A 24,550-nucleotide genomic window follows, 5' to 3' on the forward strand; every position below is an offset into this window, starting at 1 on the left:
AAGTTAATGATCCAACCACTAAGCTACTAATAATTTGAGCAATATAAGTCACTTTGCATTTTATTCAAAATAATTTTAACTTGATTGATAGAGTACGTACTTGATATTTTGAATAATAACGGTGAGGTTGTGTCTATTAATCAGACTCATATTGCTCTAATTCCGAAAAAAAAAATGTGAGTCTCCTGTTGATTATAGACCGATAAGCTTGTGTAATGTACTCTATAAAATTGTTGCAAAAGTTCTGGCAAATAGATTGAAAAAAGTCCTCCCTGATGTTATTCATGATTCCCAGAGTGGTTTTGTCCCGAGCAGATTAATCACGGATAATATTCTTGTTGCCTATGAATGTTTCCATTATCTGAGGAAAAATAGAAGGGTAAGAATGGCTTTCTTGGGCTTAAGCTCGATATGAGTAAAGTTTATGGTTGGGTGGAATGGTGTTTCCTAGAACAAATGATGTTGAAACTTGGTTTCCCGAATATGTTTGTGAGTAACATTATGAAGTGTGTGTGTTCTGCCTCCTTTTCTATTCTTGTAAATGGACAGCCCTCTCGCCATTTTCTACCCTCTAGAGGTCTCCGACAAGGTGATCCTTTGTCCCCTTTCTTATTTATTATATGTGCTGAAGGCTTCTCTTCATTGTTGAGGAGTGCGGAAGAAAGGAAGTTGATTCATATGGGGTTAAAATCGGAAAAAATGTTGACCCGATCTCTCACCTATTTTTTTGCGGATGTGAAAGGAATGGTGTCCTTTGAACAAGTGTATTATTCTGATAGCGGGTTCAGAATTATTAGAAAGCTAATACATTCAGTAAGGTCAAGTGATCGGAATGCCTGGGTGGAGGCCGCTTCCGATCAGTAATATTAATATAATTAATATTACAGCTTAATCTTGACTGAACCCTTCGGGTCACACCCAAGAAAAATATACGAACCGACTCGACGAATTAATTCGGAAGAAATTAATTCATCGCCCGAGTATTAAATATTTAGACGTCGGAAATTCGAGCTTGGAGCGTCGAAACCGAGCGTCGGAGAATCTCAAATGTCGAGCCAAAATTTAGGATTTGGCAAGACGGGAAAATGCTTCAAGTAACAAGGAAAGCGTGCCCAATAGGAGCGTGCCACGTGGCAGCACACATGGCAAAACGCCATGTGGCAGCACGCATGGCAGCCACGTTGGCAGCCACCAAGTGGCAGCGTGCCATGGTGGCGGTGCGCCACGGTGGCGTCACAAGTGGCATGGGGCCGTGGACCCGGGGTGAAGGGTCATGGTCACGGGCCAAAATAAAATGGCCCAACCAAACCCAACTTGGGGCTCAAGGTTGGGTGACACATGGTTAGTTCACATTGCATGTGAAATGCCTTGGGGACCAAGTGAGAAAGTGGTCCACTCCTAACCATGTGACACTTGTTACTTGTTCCTTGGTTTATTTAACTAAGGGTTGAATTCACCAATCTTTCCATGTGGGATCTTTTTGTGAAAAGTCCCACATTGAAAGATGAGTGGAATTCACAAAGCATACTTCCTTATAAATAGTCATGGCATGGCTTGAGAATTCTTTGCTTGAGTGGGAGTTAGAAAGAGCATTCCATATTTTGGGAAAAACTCTTAAACTCCATTAACACTTGGGTTTTGGTCGGACCTTGCTAACTCCAAGGTAGCGGACCTAAAAAGTCGTGTTCGTCCTTTGTGGGTGAATACCGTTGGAGGCACGGCATTTGCGGTGCTCAAGGCTTTCAAGTAAGAGCTCGTTTTGAGAGGGCGAAGCTCGCTTCAAGGGTATGATTCGTTCTTCCTTTTCTTGTGTTTATTTATTTATGCTTTATGGTTTTATTAATTACGAGTGGTTCCTTGGGTCGGGGTTGTTTCCGCGGTGAGTCGGACTCACCAAACCCCAACAGGATGATAGCCTGCTTTTTATTCGAGCTAATGAGGATGAATTTGAGAATGTTCTTGATATCCTTTCTGTCTACGAAGCTGCTTTCGAACAAAGATTGTATATGGAGAAATCCGAAATGTCGTGTAGCCAAAATGTGAGCATGGAAAAGAAACAATTGCTTCAGATGAAGTTATCCTTTAAGGCGGTCGACAGACATGATTAGTATCTTGGTCTTCCTACTTTCCTAAGAAGCTCTAAGAAAAGGGTTTTTCAATCAATTCAAGACAAAGTTTGGAAAAAGCTTAAGGGATGGAAACAAGGTTATCTCTCTCAAGCCGGAAGGGAAATCCTTATAAAATCCATTGCTTAAGCGATCCAACTTATGCAATGCAATGCTTTTCAATTCCGATTAGCATTCTCAAGGAGGTTGAGAGGTTGTGCAGAAATTTCTTTTGGGGTCAAAAGAAAGAAGAACGTCATACGGCTTGGATTGCATGGCACAAAATGCAACTCTCAAAAAAGGAGGGTGGCCTTGGTATGAGAGACCTCTAAATTTTCAACAAAGCTTTGCTTGCTAAGCAAGCTTGGAGGGTCCTTTCTAATACTGACTCCCTTATGGTGAGAGTTCTCAAAGGAAAGTATTTTCCTAATTCTGAGTTTATGGATGTGAAAATCCCAAGTGGTGCTAGTTTCACATGGCGGTCTATACTGTCCGCTAGAGACATCATCTCAAAGGGTGCCTTGAAGATTGTGGGAAGGGAAACTCTGTGGTAATCTGGAATGATCCTTGGGTTCCAACTCTGCCAAATTTTCGTGTTCTGCCTAAACAAAATTTTGACCTTGAGGACCCTAATATGGTCAGTGAACTAATGACTGATGGTGGATGTATGGAACCATAGTCTGCTTGAAACTTATTTTTCTGGATGGGAAATTGAGGCTACTACTAGCATTTCTGTAGCTCGTTTCGTTTGCAACGACTTTTGGTCTTGGACTCTCACGAAGTCTAGGACTTTTAGTGTCCGTAGTGCCTATTATGCTGCCTTGAATGCTCAAAGAAGGGAGAAAGCTTCATCTTCTGCTGTCAGCAAATTGAGTATTTGGGAAAAGGTCTGGAATGCTGCCATCCCTCCGAAAATTAAGTTGTTTGGTTGGAAAGCTTTGCTTAATGGTGTTCCAGTTCGTGAAAATCTTAATTTCAGAGGTATGCTTACTGACAATTATTGCCCCATGTGTGGTGAAGCTAATGAAAACTTGATTCATGCTCTTGTATTGTGTTCGGGTGCCTCTCGCATCTGGTATACCTCCCCTCTCCGACTCGATGTCAAAGACCGTTCTTTTGTTTCTTTGTAGGATTGGTGCTTGTCTCTTGAAAAAATTTACACTAATGTTACATGGTGGAGTTTGTTTTGGAGCTTACTTTGGGGTATATGGCTTCGAAGGAATGCCTGGCTGTTTTAAAAAAAGGAAACTCATGAAATTGAAGTTGTTAATAGAGCAGTTTACATGGTAGGGAGTATGAGAATGCAAATGAGGTCTCCTCCACTTTTGTTCCTGCTGCTGCCTCTGTTAGTCAAAGATGGACACCTCCGAATGAAGGCTACTATAAGGTTAATTGTGATGCTGCTGTAGGGTTTTATAGGTACTACGCAGCGGAAATAAACATGAATCATATTCATACAGTACCTAATCCAAGGATCTAATGCATAACACATAAAGCACAAATAATCGTACCATTGAAGCGTGATTCCACGTGCGATCGAGCAAGAACAAAGGGAGATAAAGAACCCCAAGCGTGATTCCTCTAATTGGTCCACGGGCACAAGTTAAGACCTCCACTAATGCTAGTTAGTTGCAATTGAACACTTCAATTGACCTTCTATGGAGAAGAGCGAGCAACGAACCACCATGAACCACCACGAACACCACACGCGCCACCTAGGGTGGCCGGCTGTACGGACGAGGGGAGGAGAGAGATAGCCACGAGTTAGAGAGAGGATTAGGGTTTTGGGATTGGTTGCCTTGATGTCAAAATTCACTGTGTGTGAATTATGACTCCCTCTGCAAACCCTAGGCATGGTTCTTATTTATAGATCTCATCTCTAAATAAGAGCCCATGTCAAAAGCCCAAAACCTAATTCCAATCTAACTATGCTAGCCCAATCCAATTCATGATTAGTTAATTGCTCATGAGGCCCATTAATGGGCCTCTTACTTGCTTAACCCAATACCCTTGTGTGTGACCAATATAGGATCCATTCTAAAGGGCTTTGGGCTATTTGACTAGCCTAAAGATCATCTCTCATAGTCTAGCAACAGAGGATGACGCCCCAATAGAATGAACTTATTATCTCCATAATAGTGATCCTTGATATATCTAGTAATTGCACTTATCGAAGACACAATTCCTTCAATCTCCCACTTGTCTGAGACAAGTGTGCAATATTCAAATTCCTTAAGTCATTTTGTGTCAATTTGATAATATGATTGCATCTTATGCTAATCCATATTAATCTACAAATAGTTTCTTGAAATCTGAGTTAGAATTACAAAACAAATGGTTACCATGTAACACATTTGAGCACGGCCATGCATTTTCTGAATTCTCCCTCTTCAAGAGGCCAAAACATGACACATTCCTAATTTAATAGGTAGACTCTATCCAATCTTGTGGCAACCAAAGCTCCCACTCAACTTCTGAAATAACCAGGAAACACCCTTTATAATCTCCAGTTACGGGTAGACGTTTGAATGTACCACAGTTATATCATCCATTGAATGAAATCAATGTTCCACTCATGTCAAAGGAATCCACTAATATATCCGGAAATTCTATGCTTGAATTTCAAAGTTGGTCTATGGTTCGATCCTGCATCATTCATGCATATCCATGTGATTGACCGAGCTTCATCACTATGCTCCTATAGCCCATGAAACCGAGCTATCCAATCAATCTTACATGCTAGTCCATTCATTGAAATCATTTATGTCCACTTTAATGATTTCGAACTAGGAACTTAAATAATATGTGGATTTTGTTCACCTGTGGGGTTTCATACACCAGGTCTCTATCGAATAGATAACCTGATGAGCCCATCAATCCATAATTATTTTTGGACATTTTATTTAATTTTGAAACCACAATTAAATAAGATTGAAACTTTGTTTCAATTGATAAACATAATTCTGCAAGCTAATGTATTTACTTTTGTAATATGCTTTCTCAAAACATACACAACTAAAATTACATAACTTGCTTCAATCCAAAAACCTTAGTATGACTCTCATACCTTGGTCATGGAAGGGGTTTAGAAAGTAGAGTTCATGAGACATTCTCATAAACATGAACTTTGCAATTTCTAAATTTTATAATCATTTTCATCTCCATACACTAAGAATTTTCCTTTGCCCTTTCGCAAGGAACTTTGGAATTTCTAATTTGTATTCCAACGTTACATTGGATTTCGATTGAAATCTATCATCACTTGTTCTTTAAAACACGTGAATCAAATGGATAAGTATAGTCCATGACATGCATGATGCGTCCTTTGCAAATTGCATAAGGATCATCACTCAAAGTCTTAATTTCATCAACCTTTCTTAAAGTATTGAATCATTAAGCAATGTGCCATGTTACATGGGATTGAAACTCTTTTCAATATAATGTTGAACCCTATAAGAATCTTATCAATATAAGCTTCTTAACCAAACTCAAACATCCTTCGAGACCTATCTATATAGATCTTGAATCCCAAATGTACTCATCTTCTTCTTCAAGGTTTTCATACAAAATGCAATAGCCATTACTTGATCCTTCATTAATTGCTCTTTGTACTGGGCCAAGAAGACTTCATAGCTCCCACTAAACATCTTGTACATACAAGACCTTTTCTTCATTTTACAAGAACATCAAACGATTTGATTAACTCATAAAATTAAGAACATTAACTCCCTGATGCTAACTTCAATCCATTATGGATCTTTTAGGCATCCCTAGGATTATTGGATCTCCAAACTTTTGATTGTATCATATACAAATCTTATTTCATGAACAATTTCAAGAAAGTGTTTTGAAATCCATCTACCAAATCTCATAAGGTAGAAATCACTAAAGTATCTTTAATAGATCTTTGCAACATGACTAATGTAAAGGTTTCATCGTAATCATAGTCATACTATGAATTTGTTGAATCCTTTAACAAGTCTTTGCTTTAGTTAGAAAACATTTTTCTTTCTTGTCTGCTTTGCTTATATTGGGTTTCACCCAATTTAGGCAAATTATTCAAGTGTCATACACTTGCTTACAGACTTAGAATCTATTTCAGATTTCCTGGTTTTAAACCACTTGGAGTTATAACGTGTCAAATCATCTTTATTACTTGCATAATCATCATCATGTTCCAAAATAAATATTTTAGAACTCTTAGTCAATATGAAATCATATTTCTTTGGCTAAGATTTTCATATGCTAGTTATCCTTGTGGGTTTGATGCAACAATTGAAACTCATACAACAACTTTGTTTAGTTTTCAATGAGAAACGACAATTGAGGATGTGCACTTGGAATGTACTACCTTCGACACATGGTTATTAATCCCATTACACCTAATGAGACCATGCGTTGTCATTTGTAACATGAGGTGAATCATGCTCATATTGTTGCTGTTATTCGATAGCTTCTCGAATTTCTTTAAGAATTTCGAAATCACTTTTCTTGAACTCTTTCAAGGCTCTCGAACTTTTCGAGATTCTTATACTCCCACTTGCCTTTTGAGGAGGCATATTTAGCATAGGGTGAACCAACCAAGGTTTTGAACCACGTTTGTTTGTTGCTTTTCTCGAACTCTTTTGAGATTTACACTACTCCCACTTGACCTTTTGGAACAATTTCCATAAGGGCACCTACTTGAGCAACAAACATTTTGTGCTAAGTATGGTTTGTATAGTAGTACCCCTTGCTGTATATAGGAATCGAGTGTGCTTTAAACGTTTTAATACAACTTTTATTCCTTACTTTGTAGAAAGACTATATAAGAACTTCTCTTATCCATATCACATATGAAGCCTTTGCTACATTCTGATTTGACCTATGTAATTTTAGTTTAGTTTTGTAGCTTATCTTAAAAGTATATCCCTTGAACAATGGTTGGAAGATAGGTAATTACATCCATTATCAAAATATATCTCATATAGGTTGATAGCTCCCTTCATAAACACTTCACAAGGTTTTCTTTCGGAGTTTGTTGTAAAACGATTTCACAACTCTTGGATGTTTATCAAGGTCTTGGCTTAAATTCTCATTATTACGATCATATCGCAATACTTTGAATGTGTTGCCAAGTACATGTCTTGACATAAATTTTCACAATTACAATCATATTGTAATGTAATCATTTTCTTGTCAAGTTGATACTGAACTTCATACTGAACATTTTTGAACTTTTCAAAATCTTCACTCTTGTGTTTCAACTAAGCACAAGTGATCATATCACAAATGAAGTTTCACTGTCCGTCTCTAGCCTTGAACCTTTGGTCTTCTTACATCGATATGTATTCGACCTTGAGTTCTCATCATCATTTCTCTAAATGGTGACTTAGTCAAAATTTCAAATTAGAATGATAATTACATATATCAATAGATTCATAATCTAATGATATTGAAAGTCCATCCCTTTGGATCTTCCGCATGCAATTTTCATTCTCATTCGAATTAATTGACATGTTAGAGACAACTTATATATATAGAAATGGTTTAACTATTTCTATCATATAGAACTTTAAACCTATTTAGCAATTCAAAACACATTATGACTCAATGAAGCATAGAATAACATTTATTCCACGTTTTTGAATCTTCGATGCTTAGTCATTACTAACATTGAATGGTGTTTTGATAATGGCAAGAGTAGATAACATTTATTTAACTCTAGCCATTATTGGTGAAATACTGGTTCTATTTGTAAAGTTGCAACTTTTGCTTCCAGACTTGTAGATTCTACTTGTGAAGTTGCAACATTTGCTTCTAAACTTGTAGATTTATCTCTCCTTTAGCAATAACTTCTTCCTTTAGTTCAATCACATTGTGCAATGAGTGATCTAAACAAGACATCATATGTCCAAGAAGTAGCAATATGCTAAATCAATTTCTATAATATAATTCTTAAATTGGAACATTTCCATTCTTTTACCTTCCAACTATATGAGGTAGTATCTAATCAATTGGAATTGATCCATTTAATTTGAAACATTTGTTGTTCACAACAACTTTTAGCATGTAAGTAGTTTTAGGTTTGAGAAGTAGCAACTTGTTTGCATTTCTTGGCCTATAACTTCTTAATGCAATCCTCATATATTTCTAAACCCTTCCATTTGAGCCACTTAGAACATTTCTCTTAGGTTCAAAATGATACCTTGCTCAACTACTTTAAGCATTTTTCATGATTTTGCTAAGTCTATTCTATCATTATTTATATTTGAGTTTAATCAAGTATTAAACTCTATATAAAGTAGATGAAGAATACTGTCATTTGATCAACTTTTGATCATAGAGATTTCCAATCATTTTCTCATATTCAATCATATTGAAGATAAGAGATTTTATTGGATTTCTATAATTGTCTTTTGGAGGATTTGTACCTCTCATCTCATTATGTCCCTTGAAACATTTTTCAAAATGAAGATGTGTTGGTATTTTACTCAAATATTTTGAATAAAACCAACCTTAGACATGTGACATGAATTTCTAAAACTTGCCTTTTAGAACAATCTTAGCAAAATTGGAATATAGGTTTATGGATTATCTTTTAAACTTTTGAGAACGATTCTCAACTTTATTTTCAATCGAGGAGATTATATATAATAATAAAATTAGAACGACATGTTACTAATAAGTAAACGCAAAATTCAATTATGTTTATTAAATTTAAAGTACCATAAGTAATTTTAGAATTTATTGGTGACTTTAAAGCATTTTATTCAATTTTAAATTGACCCCTATTGAATAAAATGATTCCAAGATCCTTTATTTGTGCAATAATTAACCAGAGTGAAGCTCCGCATCAACCATTACATTTTCAAGGTGAGTAAACTCTTTACTGATTACAACTCTTGTAATTCTTGGTTGAATAATTAACCATCGCATGTTTAATTATTACTCTTAGCTTCAAGGTTCTAAACGATTTAGGTAACCTTGTTGAATATAACCAATTAAAAGTGTAGATATGCGGTTCTACCCCCACTTCCCCAAGATATATTATGATGCTCTGCTGAGTGCTGACCCATCACAAACGATCAAGGTTTTCATCGGGTTTTTAATTGGAAAAGCTGCATCAATATTTCTGGGATCTAGATTTATTATGTTGTGATTTTATAGTGAACTCTAACGCATCATCAAGCAACATAAATAAACCTAAACATGCATGATCTACTAATGCAATAAAACATGACATAGTATGGCCCCTTAATCCTAAGAAAACTAATTAAGCAAAATGCTCCCACTTGAAACATCATGGATCTCATCCATCTTGCTCCATTGGGCCTTCACTTCATTGGTTTTGGATCAACTGCAACCTGTAATTTTTATTCTATTCTACTACTACTTAAATAAAATAAAATAAATTACAAAAATACTCAACGATACGCAGACCGTATTTAGATTACAAAAATACTTCACGATGCGCAGATCGTATTTTAGAATCTATGGGCCATACTAGTCTATATATAGCAATAAACAATATCATATATTATAAAGTGCCATATAATAAATCACTCATCATGCTTTCCTAAACTACAACATCGAATGTCTATAATAAAGGAAACATGGCTATAAATATCTCATATTTTAATTAATTACTGTAATTAGATAATATCATATATTAATCATGACCAATTATAAAATATCATATATTTTAATTTAGGTATGAGATAGAATCAAATCTTATTTGAAATTATGGAATATAAATCATATTTATATTCCATGATTATCCTAAATAATTTAGGAATTCTATCCTAATTACTTGCCAATCACAATATTTTAAATCAATTATATCCAAAATAATTATGGGATAATCACATTATTTAAATCAATTATTATCCTTTTGGAATATGCTCAGAATATCCTAACAAATCTTATCCATAATTAACCACTTTAATTTAGGATAATTACCAATTTAACAACTTAAATATGGATAATATCAAATATAACAACTTTTGAATATTTGATTTTATCCTAAAATAAAAGATTTTATCTAAATAAAACCAATTTTATAAAAGATCATATTTTCAAAATATTTTAACTTATCCAAAATAAAACTGATTTTATCCCAAAATAATTCATAATTATCTTGAAATAAACATGATTTTTTTTTTTTTTTTTTTTTTTTTTTTTGAAAAAACGTGCGCCAGCCGAAGCCAGCCACGGTGGCCGTACACCGTGAGGTGTACGCTGCTATAGGCAGCGACGCACAGCAGCAGCAGTGCCGCGCAACTGTTGCACGGTGCTGCTGTTGCTGCACCTTTCTGATCCACCTGCTGCCCCTCCTCGCCCCTCCCTCCGGACCACCTGCAGCGGCAGCCGCCGTGGCTGCGCCACCCAGCCGCGGTTGCCGCTGCTAAATTTTTTTATTTTATTTTTTATTTTTTTTTTTTTTTTTTTTTTGTGATTTTAATTAAAACAAAACATTTTGTTAAAATTAAATTAACTTAATGTGGTCCTTTTAATCCCAAAATTAAATCATATTCAATTTTGAAATTAGGGTTCTTGATGAAATTAATCCCCAATTTAATTTAACACTTAAATTAAATAATTTGATCATGAAAAATTCATAATTTTAACATGTAATCAAATAGATTAAATTCCTTAGACATATTACCATCGAAATAAATCAAAATTAAAACACAAATTTCACAAATTCGGGTTTATGGTTTCAAAATTTTCGAAAAAATAGGGTTAGGGTTCGAAAAATATTCGAGCATAATAGGGCAAAAATCGGATCACATCATGGCTATTTTGAGCATTATTAAATCACATTTAATCAATTCCAAGAGTTAAATCACATTTAATATAATAATTGACCCATAATTAAATATTCTCCCTCCTAATTGAATTAAAATTGTGGATTATCAAAGAATTATTGGCAATATGCGTAAATGCAATAGGCTAACTGATACCACTGTAGGGTTTTATAGGTACTACGCAGCGGAAATAAACATGAATCATATTCATACAGTACCTAATCCAAGGATCTAATGCATAACACATAAAGCACAAATAATCGTACCATTGAAGCGTGATTCCACGTGCGATCGAGCAAGAACAAAGGGAGATAAAGAACCCCAAGCGTGATTCCTCTAATTGGTCCACGGGCACAAGTTAAGACCTCCACTAATGCTAGTTAGTTGCAATTGAACACTTCAATTGACCTTCTATGGAGAAGAGCGAGCAACGAACCACCATGAACCACCACGAACACCACACGCGCCACCTAGGGTGGCCGGCTGTACGGACGAGGGGAGGAGAGAGATAGCCACGAGTTAGAGAGAGGATTAGGGTTTTGGGATTGGTTGCCTTGATGTCAAAATTCACTGTGTGTGAATTATGACTCCCTCTGCAAACCCTAGGCATGGTTCTTATTTATAGATCTCATCTCTAAATAAGAGCCCATGTCAAAAGCCCAAAACCTAATTCCAATCTAACTATGCTAGCCCAATCCAATTCATGATTAGTTAATTGCTCATGAGGCCCATTAATGGGCCTCTTACTTGCTTAACCCAATACCCTTGTGTGTGACCAATATAGGATCCATTCTAAAGGGCTTTGGGCTATTTGACTAGCCTAAAGATCATCTCTCATAGTCTAGCAACAGAGGATGACGCCCCAATAGAATGAACTTATTATCTCCATAATAGTGATCCTTGATATATCTAGTAATTGCACTTATCGAAGACACAATTCCTTCAGCTGCTTGCTTTAAAGATGGAGTCGTGGGTCTTGGAGGGTTCATGCGTGACCATGTAGGTGATATAATGGTTTCCACTTGCTTGGTTGTGAAAGAGGATGTGTGTGTTGATGTGGCCGAGGCCCTAGCAGCTAGGCACTCCATCACTATTGCCCTCGAAGCTGGACTTGATAAAATTGAACTTGAGACTGATAGTTTGAATTTGGTACGACATTTCAAGCTGCAGTGCTTCGATCCTTCCCACCTTGGTCTGATTGTGCAAGACATTTTGGAGCTTGCAAAACACTGCTCTTATTTTTCTTTTACTCATGTTGGTAGAGGAGGTAACAAAGCTGCTCATAAGTTAGCACAATTAAGCAGGAACTTTTCATATCTTCGTGTGTGGATTGAAAAAGTCCCACATGAGGTTCATGCTTGTGTAATTTCTGATGCTATGAGTATTTAATAAAGCCTCACTACTTCCCGTCAAAAAAAAAAAAAAACTAATTTTTTTGTTTTTAAAAAAAAATATGGTGTGCCCTACCAAGACACACAGTGGCTCCATCACTTCTCATGGGATTCATGCGAGGGATTTTCCTTATTTCTCCCCTCAAGTATGTCCCCTTCTTCTTAATATCAATATTTTTTTTTTATTTAAAAAAAGACTTTATTTTCATGGACATTGTCAATAGAAATAGGATAGTAGTAGGGCATTAAGATAAATCTTTCATTCATTAGAAGATTTGTGTGTAATTGACGTTTGGATAAAATTGGTTTTAATTGTAATTTTCCTTTTGTAAATTCTCGTGTAATAATACTTATTCATTAGGGGATACTAACACTTTTTAAAAGAAAAAAAAAATTAAAGATAGCAATATGGTATGGAAAACACAAGGGGCCAAAGGAGAAGGGGAGAAAGACCTCTTAAAGTAGTGGCCAGAGGTCGCTCGCATCCTTGAGGTGTGAGGTTCAATTCTCATCATGCACAAATCCATCAAATTACGTTTGTTAGAAGTATAAGTTTGTAATTTATATTTTGAAGCAATGAGTATGGACCGGAAATTTCAAGTCTAGTCCTTGGTCTTGGAAAATTCGAGTATAGATTAATGCACAATACTATTACATTAGCCATTAGAGATTGAAGTAACACAACCAACACATAGACTCACATCATTTCATGACAAATATATACATAATCACATCACGTTGTGCGGTTTTTAGTACAAATTTTACAAAATTTTCAGCAGTTTTTTATCGACCAAAACGAGAATTGCACGATACCAACACAATACAACAATCACCTTACAAACAATCCAATAATCATGCAATCACCTCTATTCTAACAGTCTAATTACATTTTTCTCTCTTCATAACACTAAACCATCTCAAATTTGTTTTTACCACAAATCAAATTTGTTCATTAGTAGAATAATTAGCACTCAGAGGGTTTAAGCTAAGTCGGAGTAAGACTGAATATTTGGTATGTCGTTTTGGCACTCAGAGGGGGACAAGCAATGAAGTGGTGAGTTTGGATGGAAAGGATTTGACCATGAGTGAATGTTTTAAGTACCTAGGGTCGATCATCCAGAAGAATGGTGACATTGATCAAGACGTGACCCACAGGATTAAGTCAGGGTGGCTTAAATGGAGAGCGGCCACGGGAGTGTTATGCGACCGCAGCATTCCCTTAAAGTTGAAGGGAAAATTCTACAGGACTGCCATAAGACCAGTGTTGCTCTATGGTACAGAATGTTGGGCTTCTAAGAAAGAGCATATTAAAAAGATGGAGGTTACGGAAATGCGCATGTTAAGGTGGATGTGTGGAAACACTTTAAGAGATAGAATCAGAAATGAGGTTATTCGCAAGAAAGTAGGTGTGGCGGACATTGTAGATAAATTAAGGGAAAATCGTCTGCGTTGGTTTGGACATGTAAGACGGAGACCCGAGGGTGCACCGGTGCGAAGAGTGGAAGAGTGGGACCATGGAGGGATTAAACGAGGAAGAGGGAGACCAAAGATGACTTGGTTGGAAGGAGTGAGGAAGGATATGAAGTGCATGGATTTACGTGAGGATGAAGTTTTGGATCGTAAGGGATGGAGGAGAAAGATTTATGTTGATGACTACACGGAATAATCAAATTTGGTTCATGTTAGCCGACCCCACTTTTGGGATTAAGGCTTTGATTGATTGATTGATTGATTGATTGATTGAGTAGAATAATTAGCACAAGTTGATTCAAGCAAGAATATGATGAAACATGAAACAAGTTTTGGTAGTTAGAAAGGCATGTGAAAGAACAAGTACCCATTAACAGACACATGTATGCTGCTACTACAATTCAGAAGCTCGCTCTAATGGCTTCTAAACCTAAGTCTTCTCGCCTCCATAACTGTAAGTTTCTCTCTTTCTCTCTCCTCTGTTTCTGTCTCTTCAACGTCTTCATCGAATTTCCCACAATTTCATTTATTAAACCCTAGTTTTCTTCCATAATTTGCGTTGGAATTATCACTCTAAAGCCCTAAACCTTAAACCCTTTTCAATATTTACTGTTTTTCTATTCTGGGTTTTTGTAATTGTCTCTGAAAATTGCTGTAAATCTGTAATAGTAGCAGGAGCCAGGTGGGAAAGTGTAGCAAAGAAGCCTAGGATGATGACAACTAACGCTTCTATAAGTGACTCTTTCAGCAAGTATGCTGAATATCTCAATAACCTTGTAAGTTTCCTGGGATTTTTCTCTAAGTTTTTGTTGAAATTGGAGATTTTTTTGGGTGTTGAATGTTTGATGATAGATGTTATCAAGTTATTGAAAGGAACCCTTAATTAATTGAATTGAATCCTGTTGTTGGTAGTGACTTTAATTGAATGTGTGAATAGAGTGTATGGAACTTTGTAGTTTTCAGGCTTAGCTTGGTGGGTTTTGTAAACCCTCGTTTTTATGTGTCAAAGCACTCAAGGGAGCCCTTAAGTGATTGAATTTGAATGCCCAGTTGTTTGTCATGCTTTGGAGATGGAATCCTTTGAGCTTTAATGGAATGGAAAAAGTTGCCTCACTTCAACGCGGGTTGGAACAGGTTAAGGAGGCTGCATTTGAGAGAGTTGTGTGATTCATTGGTTGGGTCCTTATCGCTGGACAGGAAGACCTTGTTTCGGCGGTTATGTGTAAGAGATGGTTTATGAGTGGGATGTTTGTTGTTCCCCTCTTCTTCTAACTGGAGGTCTATTGATAGTTACAAAGGTCCATGCTGGAGTTTCATGGTAATATTGCATGTATCCTGGCGACAGTGTACAGTGTGTTGCTATGGTTGACAATATTTGGCATGGCGTTGTTGCATTTGACAGTGATGTATTATTGATGTGTGTGGAGCAAGTTGTATTTGGTGAAGGAATTGGTCATTGCTTTATTTGCTACAATTCTCTGCTGTAGTGGAATTTAGGCTCTATTTTTTTTTCAGGGGCATTTTGAACATTAATAGGCAGTTGTAAATGCTTGGAAATTATCGTAAGATGTTTAGGATGATAGGATTGCATGTTGTTGAAGTTCTTTTGAGGTTGATGATCCTGCTATCCTCTTATTATTTATCAAGGCATTTAGTGTAGACCTAAACAGATTGAATGAGAGTACCCTGTTATTTGTCACCTTTGGAGATGGAAATCTTCAATATTTAATGGAATTGGGAAAATTTCTGACTTCAAAGTGTGTTTGAAGAAACTGCAATTGGGAGTATTGAATAAGCGACTGATTTAATTGTTATTACTTGACTGGATTAGCTACTAGGAAGCTTTGCGCACTTTGTAAGTAGTACCTGGATGGTAATTTGTAGTGATGCTTTACAAGTAGGACTCTAGGATGAGAAAAATGCGGTACTCTTTTTTGGATAGTGGTTTGTTGATATGGAAATATGTCCAAAGATGAAGTATTAGGAAGTCTGCCCGTCTACTGAGATTTTGAAGTTTGTTGATATGATTGATGGGATGGCAAGGGCTGTTTTAGAAGCTTTTTAGGACATAACTAGCAGTTGTGGATTTGTGGAAATTCCAATAATGACATGTGGATAAAATTAGGTCAAACCAAGAATGTCTTCTGTACAGGGTTAAATACTTAAATTTAGTTTACAATATCTCATCTGCGATGCACTCTGTGGAGTTAAATTTATTTGTAAATGAAATTTTTGTTCTAGAGCTGTACATTTTGTTAACTAAAACAGAAGAGTATAGTAATGGTGCCTTACAAATTGTGGCAATAAGGATAAAATATTTTTTATAATCAAGAGAGAGAATTGGAAGATTAGACTATCATTACCTTCTGCTGCAGTTGACATGTCAGCATAAGGGGTGCTTTTTGCTGTTACGTGATAACCTATGTTATTTTAGCACGAAAACACAAATCTCTTTGCGTTGTTCAACTTCATCGGGTCATTATTGGAGCTGTAATTTGATTTTTGGAGTTGTATAGTTTAATCAAGTATACTTACAAAAGAAGTTAGCCTGGCACCATTTCGATGAGTATGACAGGAGAGATAGCATGAAAAGTGCAAGGGTATTGTATATTTGTATTAATTTTTGACCGGTTATGTCAAATAATTGTAATCCTTTGTTTCTAAATGTTACTGAACTTATACAGTAATTTGTTATAGGAAGGGTTTGTTGGATTGGCTATTGGTCCTTGTAGAGTGCATGAATTATACCATGGTACTTTATGAAAATTATGAATTCAGAATATGTAATGGATTGCTGATAACACTTTTCTAGGCTTGTGAGCTCTAATGTTATCCATGTCCTAGCCACACCACTGAATATTAAATTACATTGTAGTACTTTTGGTAATTAGGTGAAGAATGGGTAAGTATTGACGTAAAACAATGTAAACAGGGACCTACCTACGCTCTTATAGTCATATGTGTACTTCTTTTGAAAGTTTTTAAAAATTTGGCTGGTAGTACTCTTGGCTACTTATCATTTGTTTGGCCGTTGTTATCGTTGATAGTCATTTGTGGATGGATTAATCCCAACAAAAGAAAAAAAATCAGAAGGCGGTTGAATGTTTTGCGCACAAACTTTGTACGGTCTTGGTGTCATCCTCCTAAACCCAATAAAAGAAGTAAGGGTTTTTCTACATGGTACCCCTGAGTTATTGGGTTTTCTACATTGTACCCTTCTAAATCCTAAGTTCTACAAGGTGCTCTTGAGTTTTTGGGTTTTTCTACATGGTACCCTTGAGTTGTAAATTAAATGACTCTAACTTAATTTGACTCAAACCGACACCGTCTAAATGATCTATTTACCACTTCTATATTTATATTAGATGGAGGAATCACCAATCTTCATTATTCGCTATTTAGTGGAACTTTTGTATGATCATTTGAGATGGAAGATAAGAACTTTTTTTTGCTCATACTTTAACTTAAAGAGCTTGTTTTAGAGGGACTCAAGTTGTTAGTCTTTTTTTTTTTGTTTTTGCAATAAACATGTTAGTTGTGTATTTGATGGTGCTAAATAAGTCGTTTAGGTGGTGTGGGTTTGAGTCAAATTAATTTAGAGCCATTTATTTTACTACTCAAGGGTATCATATAGAACAATCCAAAAACTCAAGGGTATAATGTAAAATAAACTAATAACTCAAGGTCACCTTGCAGAAATCTGAATTTAGGAGGGTACAAGGTAGAAAACTCAAAAATTCAAGGGTACCATGTAGAAAAACCCAAGAAGTAAATATGAACTGTGGAGATGGTTTGGTATGTCATTTACTCCCTATGGCTAACTGGCTATACTTGGAGGCAGGTTCAGGCCAAAGATAAGTTTTGGGTACAATAATATTATTGAGCAGCTTTGATGATAACTTGTTGGAGGGAATAATGGTTAGGATTGTTTGCCAAGAAGAAACTTACCCGATGATCTTGTCTTTACAATGTGTTTTTACATTTTTGTTCAATTAAGAAAATAATGGGAACTTAGATTAACAAAGCAAGAGTTAACCACTGATTGGGCCATTGACTGATTAAAAGTTGGAATAATACCAAACCAGGTCAGGGGTTAATGATATCCAAATTTAGCTTCCTCCTAGCATCCTTTGCTAGCTTATCACTAATCCCGCTGATGTTCACCTGTTGTAGGCTCTTGAGTTTTGATCGTCAGTGAGAATCATGTTGCTGTGATTCAATTGATTACTCTCTTGTAGTCTGAGAGAGTAGTTGCCTGTTGGTCCTTATTTTATTAGAGTGTTTTTGGTTGATTGCATCAAGATACACCAAGTATGGCTGGTCCACAGCTCCACAGTCAGATCCAAATGCCTTTGGGAGTCTGGGGTCCTGGCACATGGCTGCTCAAACAGATGGAAGAGTTAGCCTGAGAGAAAGATGCTTACAAGACTGCAAGATGTGGGGAGTTGGGGGGGGGGGGGTGTGGTAATCTAAGGGGTGATAGGGCTGTAAGAGCAAGAACCAAAGCTAGAGAATCATATTAGCCAAGAAATTGAAAGATTATGTTATGATTTTGGAAGACCCATATAAATCTTCTTAACCAATCATCTAGATGGAAGAGGAAATGGGAACATGCCACTGGGGGGAGGCTTTATAGGGGAATTGACTTTTGGCCACTCATCTGTAGACATGCAAGGAAGGAAGGAGTTGGGGGTGGGCAAGTCTTCTCAATTTTCTGGGGATCTGGCAATTCTTCTTGAGATTGGCAAAAAGGGCAAGTCACAAGAGTTATTTTTGCAAAATTTCTAGCTAGGAATGATTGGTGGCCGCTCTCTCTTATCAGACGGTCAGACCAACAAAGGAGATTTTATGCAGTTGGTAAGGCAGATCATCCCAAACAGCTCTGCATGATGTACTAAGGTATAGAGATTTAAGCTTCTTAGGATCTTTATTTTAGTCTATTCAACCTGCCAAAAATCTATGTTCTCAGTGCTCAACTACACCCCCATTTAGCTTTGCATGAGAAGAGATTCCATCCCTCCGTGCAATGTTGGCCAGAAGTTGGAGCCTTTATAGGCAGGTCAGGTTTTCTCTTCAATCTTCACTATAAAATCTGATGGTCAGATACCGACAGTCGTCTTCTAACATTACCTTAATTCTTCTTAAATGCGGCAGAGCTTTCCAATGCCTCTACTAACCATTCCACTCAGATGTTAGTAAAGGATTCTCTCTTAGTTTGTGCTGGATCTTTTATGTATGGCAATCTTTATGCTGTGTGCATATGTTATAAGTTGGTGTTCTATGATCAAAATTTGAACAATAGACATGGCTTTCTTTACTTGATATTTGGGATTTATTTTAGATTTTGTTTCACGATTTAACATCAAAATGTCGTGAATTGTGAGTGTTGTTTAGGATGATATTTATTCTCAGTTCAATGTTGCTATCATTTCTATGTAGAATGAGAAGAGAGAAAGAGTGGTGAAAGCAAGCCGTGATATCACCATGAACAGCAAAAAAGTTATTTTTCAGGTGCACAGGTAAATTGTTTCACGCTGTACCACAATCTTTAAGGTAGTGATGTTTTGTGTGGAAATACTTTTAGGCAATTTATGTAATCCCTCTAAGCTGTGAACTTTCTACTCTTGATGGTATATTTAAAATTGGCGGTATTGATGAAGACCTGTTGGAATTTGCCACAGTTTATTCTGAGGGGCTTCATTTTACTTTAGCCTTTTCCTGCCTTTTCCCACCTTGTCTATCTCATTCTGCTGTAGTTCTTTATTCGCACTAGATTTTGCTATGGGTGGTTAATGGTGTGGAGCTTTTTTTTTTTAACAACAGAATTGGCAAACATAACAAAGATGAAGTACTAGAGAAGGCAGAGAAGGATCTACAAGCTGTGAGGGATCAGCATGTCTCCCGACTTGTGAAAGAATTGAATGGGACTGACTTTTGGAAGCTGAGACGTGCATACTCGCCTGGGGTTTGCACCTATTCCATCCCTCTCTTACGGTATATATTTACTGTACATTTAGGTAATTGATGCTATATAATTTTTTTTTTTCAGGTACAAGAATATGTTGAAGCTGCAACATTCTGCAAATTCTGCCGAACTGGAACTCTTCTGAATCTTGATGAGATTAATGCTACTTTCTTACATTTATGTGATTCTTCCATTGAGCCTCTGCAAATTAATATACTTGACTACCTTTTGGGGGTAATTAACATGAAACACAATTCTAGTGTTTTGTAGTTTATGGCACGTGTTAACTACTGATTTATCTTTCAAAGTTATCTGCGTATCATCCACTGTACCATATAAAATATTTATAGTGTCTGATGTTCATATAGAGTAATTTTTTTTAAAAAATTAATAAATTGTGTGGTGTGAGGGTGTTTGAGCTAAAAAACTTGTTTCAATTTCAATGAGTGCTTAATCTATCTGTATGTAGCTTGCAGACTTGACCGGAGAGCTAATGAGGCTGGCTATCAGCCGAATATCAGATGGTGAACTTGACTTTGCTGACAAGATATGCAGATTTGTACGTGATTTACATAGGGAGCTGACCATTATTGTCCCAAATATGGATGAAAGCCATGATATGAAATTCAAAATGGAGACAATGCTTCAAAGTGTGATGAAAATAGAAAATGGTATGCTGGCTAATACTAGCTTGACTTAAATGTGGGTGATTGCAGTCATTTTAGCATCTGAAATGCTATCAGTTTAAAATGAATCATTTCAGGTCAAGTTTGCTTTTATTTCCTCTTCGTTCTTGACATTGAGCTTTTATTTTTTGTAGCTTGCTTCAGTGTACATGTGAGAGGATCAGAGTATATACCAATGCTTGGAGTAAATGACCCTAGCTACACGCTGATGGGAGTCCCGGATATGGAGCTGTAAACTACCGTCAAACTCTCCAGTTTCCCGTTCTGCATACTGTATGTGTCTTGTTCACTCTGGAGTCTTTCTATAATACTCTGGAGATCACTTGATGTTGACTATGCTTGGTAATGGGAAGTGAATTTGTGGTCAGTTTTGTCAATAGTGATCTTTCGCTCTACATGCAAAGTCATTTTAGAAATTACCTCTTATCTGGAGAACAACAGCCCTAACAATTTCATTCACTATGCTGCTTTGTTGAAGTAATTTTACCGGTATGAGGTTAACATATGCCTGATTTGGTTTGTCTGTTTACATTTTAGTTAGGTGAAATGTGAAACTAGATGAAATGAATTGAAAGGCTGACTAATCATTTTAGAAGTAGTCGGGTAGTTGCTAAGGTAATTTTTGAACAAATTTTAAAATGTAAGCTTTGCTGAAAGCTAATAAAAGTTTAAGCTGGAGTAGTATGTTCAATTCTTACCTGGATCGGCACAAATTCGTCCATTTAAAGACTCCCTCCATTATATTGTCTGTGGTACTATGATAATAATAATATACTTCATCATCTACATAAGAATTTAAAAGAGATGTACCCACGTTAATACATTATCTTCTACATGGTCAATAACTTATAATAATTTCTTATTAATAAAAAGTAAGTATATACAAAGTATATTTTTTAGAATATTATTTTATGAAGTTGAAATATTAGACATTACTCTTAAAAAAACTCCCTTTCTCTATCAGATATCTTTTTTCACAATTTCACTTCTAGTTGACCAGAAGAAAAAAGAAAAAAAAAGTCAAACCTGTATATGTATACATAAACCATATGATAGGTGTTCAGTTATTCAAAACCAACACCATTGTTATCCATGGAAACCAATCTTTTATCAACCCATCCTCACGATTCTCATGATCCAAAAGAAGCAACCCCATCTTCCAAATTGGCCAAATATTTGCAAGAAGATGACTTAACCCAAGAATGCCAAGCCTTAATCTCCACCTTACCCAAAGAACAAGATTGGGTTATGTCCCATCTTTACCAATACCAAGGGTTTTGGCATCCTATTAGGGAGCTTCAAGGTGTGCTTTCATGCCAACGCCATTTCCAAGCTCGCGACACCGATATCATTCTCGCCACCAACCCTAAATGCGGCTCAACATGGCTCAAAGCCTTAGCATATGTTGTCGTAAACCGGAAAATCATTCCCCTAGATGATAACCACTCACTTCTCTCAAAAAACCCTCATGAGTTAGTACCTTGCTTAGAGCTTAGAGTTTATGTTGATCACCAAGTCCCTGACCTCACAGAACTGCCCTCTCCTAGGCTGTTTTCGACACACTTACCCGTCGAGTCGCTACCGTTATCCATCAAGGAAACAAGCTGCAAAGTTGTGTGCCTAGCTAGGGACCCAAAAGATACCTTCATTTCGTTGTGGCACTTTGCAAACAAGTTAAGGCCTCCAAATGATGGTAAGCTCCAACTAGAAGAGGCATTTGACAAATTTTGCAAAGGTGTTAGTTTTTTAGGGCCTTTTTGGGATCATGTATTGAGTTCTTGGAAGTATAGCTTAGATAATCCTAACAAGGTATTTTTCTTGAAATATGAAGACTTAAAAGAGCAACCTAAGTTGTATCTGAAAAAATTGGCTGAGTTTTGGGAATGCCCTTTTTCTTCAGAGGAGGAAAATAATGGGGTTGTTGACGAGATACTTAGTTTGTGTAGCTTTGATAATCTGAGTAAATTGGAGGTGAATAAGATTGGAAAATTGTCTACAGGAGAACATAACGAAGCCTTTTTTCGAAAGGGCGAGGTTGGTGATTGGGCTAACTACTTTACTCAAGAGATGACTGAGAAACTTGACGAGATTTGTTTGAACAAATTTCAGCTTTGTGGTTTGAAGATTTAAATTAGTTGTGTTTTTGTGAGGGAAATTTGTATATGCATCTGGTATGGTGTATCACTTCATCCAAGTATGTACTTTTTTTTATGTGAATGAAATGAAAAACTGGCCTATCATTTTAAAAGTAGTTGCTGAGGTAATTTTTGAATTACTTTTAACATGTAAGCTTTCCTGAGAGCTAATCAAAGTTTAAGCTATTTTGTTAGATTTTTTCACAAAAAAAAAAAAAAAAAAAAAAAAAAAGTTAGATTCATCTCGGTTTATATTATTTTAATATCAAATGTTTTTAATTTTTACATGTTGGTACTATTTTAGTATCAAATGTTTGTAATTTTTACATATTGATAGTTAAAGCTATTAACGATTGAAATAATACATTGACAAGCGTGAAAAGAGAAATGTCATATATTTTTCAAATGGTACTCTGTATACAGTTGAAATTTATTCCAAAACTATACATTACTCATATAAGGTTGTTAAATAGTCCCTTTCCCAATTATAATTCTTTTTGTAGCTAGACACTAGTTGTTGTGCAATCAATTTCCTTTTAATATAATATGGTACAATGATTACACAAATAATTGAACACGACTAGTCAATTAACACCAAAATATAAAATATTTTACAAAAAAATCATCACACATACTATGACATAACCAAAGAAGGTCAAGATTTAATCTCCACCTTAACCAAAGAACAAGGATGGATGATCCCATCTTTACCAGTACCAAGGATTTTGGTATCCTTATAATCTGTTTGAAGGTTTGCTTTCATGCCAACACAACTTCCAATCTGGTAACACTGATATAATTCTCATCACTAACCCTAAATGTGGCACGACATGGCTCAAAGTGTTAGCATACGCTGTCGTGAACAGGAAAACCAATCCTTCAAAAGATGATAACCACCCACTTCTCACAAACAACCCCCATGAGTTAATACCTCTCTTAGCGCGGATGGTCTATGTTGATCACCAAGCCCTTGACCTCACAAAATTGCCCTCTCCTAGGGTGCTTTCGACACATTTTCCTGTTGAATTGCTACCGTTATCCATCAAGTAAATGAACCGCAAAGATGGGTGCCTAGCTAGGGCCTAGGGACCCAAAGGACGCCTTCTACTCATTATGGCACTTTTCAAACAAGTTAAGGCCTTAAAATTGTGAAGAGGCATTTGACAAGTTTTGCAAAGGTGTTAGCTTTTGTGGGCCTTTTTGGGATCATGTTTTGAGCTCTTTGAAGTATAGATTAGACAAGCCTAACAAGTTTATTTATTTTTTCTTCTTGAAATATGAAGAGCTAAAACAGTAAAACACCTAAATTGTGCTTGAAAAAAATTGGCTGACTTTTGGGGGTTACCCTTTTTCTTTAGAGGAGGAAGATGATGGGATTGTTGAAGAAATGCTTGGTTTGTGTAGCTTGATAATTTGAGCAATTACATTTATTTTCAGTAATTTCCTTCTCTTATAAAATATTTATTTCATTTCAGCTCAGTTCAGTTGAGTTCAGCTGAGTTCAGTCTATGAGAACAGGCCCTTAGTTTTGAACAAGGTTGGGAAATTGACTTCAGGGGAGCATAATAAGTCTTCAATTTTAACTTTTTTCTCTTTTTACTTCCTCCGTTACGAATTACTCGTAACAAAGGGGTATTATTTGTGAGGCATAAAATATTCTTTTGCTGCGAGTAATATGTAACGGAGGGAGTATAAACAATTCATTTTTCAATTAAAATATATAATAAAATAAAAATTTATATTATACACCTATAAAGAAGACTAGTCAATAACATAATACTAAAGGCGAATCTGATATGACATTTGTCATGTCTTGATTAAAAAAATTCCCGCCACTTTTACTTTCCTTTTTTTTTAACAATATTTATGAACATTATTTTATAATATCCTATAATATTTAACTTTCAATTTGACAACTATATATAAAGTATATTCTATATGCATTCAATCAATGAAAATATTTTGACATATAATATTTTATAATAGGTATTTTTCTATATCAAACAAAC

The 24,550-nt window shown here is 36.0% G+C and overlaps 1 protein-coding gene and 1 pseudogene across 2 annotated transcripts; both read left to right on the forward strand.

Annotated features, from left to right (window-relative positions):
• The first annotated feature begins 14,056 nt into the window (after positions 1-14,056).
• LOC145558739 (uncharacterized) lies at positions 14,057-22,677 on the forward strand. 2 transcript variants are annotated; one of them, XM_081620075.1, is made up of 8 exons: positions 14,057-14,209; positions 14,425-14,531; positions 19,195-19,274; positions 19,579-19,720; positions 19,805-19,954; positions 20,190-20,391; positions 20,541-20,679; positions 22,406-22,677. In XM_081620075.1, the coding sequence occupies exons 1-7, from the start codon at positions 14,137-14,139 to the stop codon at positions 20,639-20,641; spliced, it is 855 nt and encodes a 284-aa protein (XP_081476201.1). In that variant the 5' UTR covers positions 14,057-14,136; the 3' UTR covers positions 20,642-20,679; positions 22,406-22,677. The 2 variants fall into 2 exon arrangements, with proteins under 2 accessions (XP_081476201.1, XP_081476194.1); XM_081620068.1 differs by lacking the exon at positions 22,406-22,677 and having other exon boundaries at positions 20,541-21,100.
• On the forward strand, positions 21,499-23,591 carry LOC145636962 (cytosolic sulfotransferase 12 pseudogene; annotated as a pseudogene).
• Positions 23,592-24,550: the final 959 nt, after the last annotated feature.

This window comes from Chenopodium album, chromosome 1 (assembly GCF_948465745.1).
Source record: "Chenopodium album chromosome 1, dcCheAlbu1.1, whole genome shotgun sequence".
NCBI lineage: Eukaryota > Viridiplantae > Streptophyta > Magnoliopsida > Caryophyllales > Amaranthaceae > Chenopodium > Chenopodium album.